The 5,582-nt window shown below is 44.8% G+C and overlaps 1 protein-coding gene across 1 annotated transcript; it reads right to left on the reverse strand.

The window, feature by feature from the left end:
• Positions 1-4,893: 4,893 nt before the first annotated feature.
• Positions 4,894-5,256, reverse strand: H257_18292 (hypothetical protein; the record flags this gene model as incomplete). Its single annotated transcript, XM_009847323.1, has 1 exon — positions 4,894-5,256. One exon carries the CDS (start codon positions 5,254-5,256, stop codon positions 4,894-4,896), a length of 363 nt encoding a protein of 120 aa, XP_009845625.1.
• Between the last annotated feature and the right edge of the window lie 326 nt (positions 5,257-5,582).

Below are 5,582 nucleotides of genomic sequence, written 5' to 3' on the forward strand. Positions count from 1 at the left end.
TTGAAGATCTACCGAGACGGAGATCCCTCAACCGTCAACCGCCAATGCAGTAGAACTTAGAGCATTAGGACTACAGCTACGACCACACCTTTAACTAACTCGACTTTACATTTTGCCTCGAACTCCACACCTGGGTTTGAGTCTCCTTGATTGCCTGCGCCGCGCCTACTCATTAACTTGTCTTAAACCCCGCGACACGACGCTCGCAGACAAGGGGATGCGCTTGTATTTCTTGCGTGGCTATGAGCATGGTTAGCATATTGTGAGCGACGACATCGTACTGGTATTTGTGGTGCAGTGTTCTCTATTGTTGTATGGAATGCGATTTTGAAAAGAGCGCCAAGCCAAGAACGTTGAAAAAAGTCCCAAGTCAATAGAAAAAAAGGTGTAGTAGTTAGTACGTACGATTACTGGAGTAATACTCTGTGTCCAACAATAATTGGCACATTGGTTTCAAGGACATGATCAATTTTCAATGAATGTACGATTGTGATTGCATTCAGGCTACATTTGTAGACTTTTCAGCTGGAAATATTCGAAAACGTGACCGATCAGTGATCCGCCAACTGACCAGTGATCCGCCAAATATTTTTATCCAATAACATGGTTTCTCGAATTTCGAACTGTATTGGACAAAACAAAACCTCTTACAATATTGACCTCGTGAGAAATTATGCACGAATTGTCCAACACTCCAACCTGTCAATACTTCAAAACTTCATACATTTCTAAAACTAATATACCTTTATCATATTATATTTTCAGCTAAATATTTCGGATTTTGTTAAACTGAATTCAATACTCACTTCAAGTATATATTTTGGCGGATCACAGATCGACTGTGTAAATAGCTCAACTTTCTAAATTAATTGGAGAAACATGACCTGTCAGATCCGATCGGTTTTAAATCCTTGTGAAAGCACTTGAAATTGGCTATCAGAATATGTGTCCATCTTTGTTCTAGCAAAAATAGCCGCTGAGTAATTCAAGAAGGAATAAATCCAAATTTTGGTCACGTTATGGAGATTGTCTCAAATATATCGAAAACGAGATCGGCTGTATAATTTATATTCCCACGAAGGTATCAATTTCACTTAAATGTACCCATGTCACCTTCCTCAACAGTATTGGATAAGGTAATCTTTTTAATAAAATTCATTATTTTCTAATTTTACAACTAATAGAATGTCCAAACGTGTCAGTGATTTGGGACGGAGTGGTATGTCACTTGATGTCCCATTGACATGGTGATCAGTGATTGGGAGTGACTTTGAGATAATCTGCAACCCTAGTCACCAGTGGTAGCCACCATTGATTGAGACCGTAGATACATAAGTGGCTTGGGCTAGGATGTGCCGAGTTGATTCTGCAGACCTTTTGGTCATTCCAGTTTCCTCTCTAAACTGAGCCCTTACTGCTACCCAATCGATGCTTCTCAATATTTCAAGTACGACACTATGGCTGCCAACTCCAAGGACTCCAACATTCAACTCTTGGTCTTTAACGACACTTCTGGGTCCACACGAGGACCCAGAAGTTGGTACAGCACCTCAAGGCACTGACCACCGCGAAAGTTGGCCTATGGTTGGCAAATCAGACGAGCCGACCTGAGCCGAAGATCAAGTTCGAAGACTAGCTTTCTGGCGAGCTCCCCGTGGTACTTGGTGCGAACGAATCTGAGCAACGGTGGTACTCCTACTATCGATCTGAGCAAGTTCAAGAAATCAGAAGCCTACTCAGCAGGTCCTCCCTGACGCCTTTACCCAGCAATTCAAGGACGCCTTTGGTGAAGACCAGCCCGTGCACCTACACTGGGCCGCCGTCGAGAAGCGCTATGGGGAGTCGAACGTCACCACGGTTAAGACCTTGATCGGCCATTTGATCTCGACGGCGAATAACGATTTTCCTAACCTTGAAGTCTTATTTTGCGACCTCAAGTCTGCCTGGAAAATTATCAGAAGTACTTGGGTAGAGATACTATCAGTGAGGATCTGATTGTGGCGTTGGTTTTGGATGTTTTACCCAATGAGTACTTTGGAGCTCTTCTAATTAGACGAGAAGGGGTTTAACCTCGTCGAAGTGGAGGCGAAACTCATTGGGATTTTTGGGAAAAGTGGTCATTACGGGTATGGGTAGCCAATCAAACGGCATCTACCATGGGTATGGCCAACCCAAGGGTAACCATGCTGTGAATTTTGTCCAATCGAGGGACAAGAAGCGCAAGCATGGTAATGGTCCAACTGTGGGAAACGACGTTACGGTTCTTGGGCACGTGAAGTCGGAATGTCCTAAACGAAATGAGGATTGTGGGTGTAAGGAGTTTAGGTTTAACATCACCCACAAGCCCAATTCAAAGAGGCCTAAGGTGGATGGTACTAAAATCCCTTGTGATATTGTGGAGTATGGATCCGGCCAACCTACATCTGCCCTAAACGGCCCAAATGAGGATCGAAGGATCCACTGAAACCTCGACGTCCCATCCAGAACTCCTTCATGGATTCTCCGTGCTGGACGGCGGGATCATGGAACATGGTGCATGAGGACGAGTTGTGGACATTGAAAACCAACCTTCAAACGACATCATTCAGGCACGTTCCCGTGGAAAGTGCCTGGACTTTGTCGTTTACACATGCGACGGACAACCTTGTGTGAAGGGGCATTTGACGACGAGCAGAGCGACAGGGAATGTTGCGATATCCCGCAAAATATACTAGTTGGAGTATTGTGCTTTTAACTCGTTTTGGCTATCCACACCATAAACCTGGGTGTTTGTTCAGTGCTTTAGATAATCCGCGCCGTGATTAGGGTGTCACGTTTCATTACAGAATGTAATTTTAGGGAGGTCGTTTATGCAACTCCCTTGCTTTTGAACATTTGAAAAGTGCTAGTCAAAGTTATATCTGCTATTCTCGGGACCGAATTGCACAATTCACTGGTCATCATGAACAACTTTTGATATTGCAAATGATACACAGCGAGGACATGCGCCTACGTACTACTGTATAGCGATGAACGTATTGTGCCATATCGTAGAAAACCACGCGTAGTACATGCTACCTGCATGTACTACGCGATGGAATTAACAGCCAAGGTATTTTGGCCCATTCAGTATCACATGCACTAATAATTATTATTGCTCAGAGTTATTTGGCATTTGTAAAACCCCAGTGAATTAGCTAAAATACCAGGTATTCATTCAACCTTGTACTCCGGAGTAACACAGTTACAGGAGAAGTACTACTCTTTTAGCTACTATTACTGTAGTAGTATGCACGAAGTATCGGAGATTCGGTACGAATTTCCGGACCCATGTTGGCCAGTTAGCGCCGTACGTCTGCGGGGGTTCCACTTGGAGCGAAATCCAGACCAAGATCTTTACGAAGTTCAAAACGAAGCAACGACGATGGCGCATGGGCCGTATTGGACGACGACATCAACGAGTCACACTTTGGACGTATCTTTGAGTTGCGTTACGGGGGCCACACTAAGAAGCTGGAGGATGAGTCGAAAATGAACGAGTGACTTGTTTCGATACGAAGCACACGCATCTCGTTGTCGATTTACAAGTACGGGAACTAAGTCGCCACAAAGGATCAACTGTTTGACTTCACAACAAGTCACGTCGTCCCAAGGAACCAAGATCGATCCGGTGCTCCAACAGAAGCCACTATTTTTGTAAGAGTATATGGCCAAGTTGCACACCAAGTGGGATGATACGTGGGAGGCTGCCTAACCTATCTGGCGGATTTCGGCCACCTATGTTGTGAAACCACCGCTCTTGCCTTGGGAGTCCCGAGTCCAGCAAATGCCGCCTCCCACATGCTTGCTCGGTCGAAACCAAAGATATCGGGGCATCAAGCTCGAATGGAATCGTTTCACCGTCACATTCGATCAGCATTGGACGTTGTGGATGCGTCCCCCGCCGAGCTGGATGATTTAGCCGGAGCTGTTGGCATGGTCGTGCATCGTTTGAAAATAATTCAGCGGGGACTAGCGAACAAAAGGGAAGTTCTTGGTTTCAATGGAAACAGATCTAGCCCCAATACTTCACGATGAGGTAGTTACGACTGAATTGAACGATATTGAAATATCGACGACATGGAGTATGATTACACCATCGATGACATGGAATATAGCAATATCAAAGTTTTTCAGCACTGTTCGTTTGCATCATCTGCATCTTTAATGTAGTAGATCTAGGAGTAATTGTCACGTGACAAAACGCTTGATTACTGAGCTTCATTAAAGCCTAAATCACTGGTATCGATTCTAACATCGCCCAGACGAACTTTACCATGTTGGAGGCCTTTGCGTGGGTCAAAGCGACCGGTACTCAACCAAATGCAGTGTGCCAATACCTTGGACATGTCCAGGTACTTCATTTTGCTGATGATTCTCACCATAAACAAAATTAAGCTCTTCTCAGTACGGCATTATGCATAATTGCGCTGAAATGACTTCTTGAGATATCCAAAAAAGTACTCAATGGGGTTGTAAAACGGGCAAGAGGCAGGGAGGTATTTGACACAATGCCAATTTCTCGGAAGTACATCACAATCTCGTCATGGCAATGTATCTTGGCGCTGTCAAGGATCCACACAGAGTTGCCACCAGGGTGCATCGCAACAAGGCCTGAATGAGCGAACAAAGTGCAGCACCGTACAAAGGTCTCTCGGTCAAAGGTTCCCTCAGTGTCATAGTAGTCCAGCTTACTGTCAGCTCCGATGAAACAAATCAGTGACACATGGGGTTTGCGGTTAAATTCTCCCCAGAAAACAATCTTTTCAGCCCGCATCAAGTACCCACGCTTGCGAAGCATGCCGCGATTATCGAAACTGATTTCGTCCAGGAAGACAATGTTGCACTGGCTCCAATCTATGCTGTCAACTTCTGTCACGAACCGGCATACGTCTTACTGATTGGTTTGGCATTGCTCGTCGCTCCATCACTTTCCATGTCATTCTGTACTCGTGGAGGATCGTCGAAACATGGGAAGTGTTGATGGACGATAGACTTGCGAAGGAATGCCTTCTTGGCCTCGTCTAGAAACGACAGTCCTTGGTAGTACGCGATGAGCCAGTCCTTCTGGTACTGCTTAAATGTTCGTGTTTGGGGTGCATTCTTCCGACTGTAGGTTTCAGTGTCGTTGTAGCGTTGAACCCAGTTGGCGATGATCTTCTCGTCTTTGCGATAGATCACGGCCAAGTGGCTTTTCTTGATCCCCAAGAAGAAGTAGCCGTACAAGCAATGCATCATTGTGCTTGAGTTGACTACGGACTCGATTGTCACTGTGTGTGTGTGCAGAGGATTGTGCTTGCGTTGATTGGTTATGCATATTAGCCAATCAAAAGTGTTGGCGAGGTTTCGGATCGGTTTGAAGTACAGAGTGAAGTCCGGAAATTCACGTCAAATCGACAATTAAACCGACGCCAAAACAAGTGCACAATAGTATGGACTTACGAAACACGTGCGAAACAATATGCCGGATTTTAAACAGAACACGAAACAAACTGTTTCGTAAAACCAAAATATGCAATTTTCATGTACTTGGATTATGTATGCTTCTGAAAGTACGTCGACAT

Source organism: Aphanomyces astaci (assembly GCF_000520075.1).
Source record: "Aphanomyces astaci strain APO3 unplaced genomic scaffold supercont1.152, whole genome shotgun sequence".
NCBI lineage: Eukaryota > Oomycota > Saprolegniomycetes > Saprolegniales > Verrucalvaceae > Aphanomyces > Aphanomyces astaci.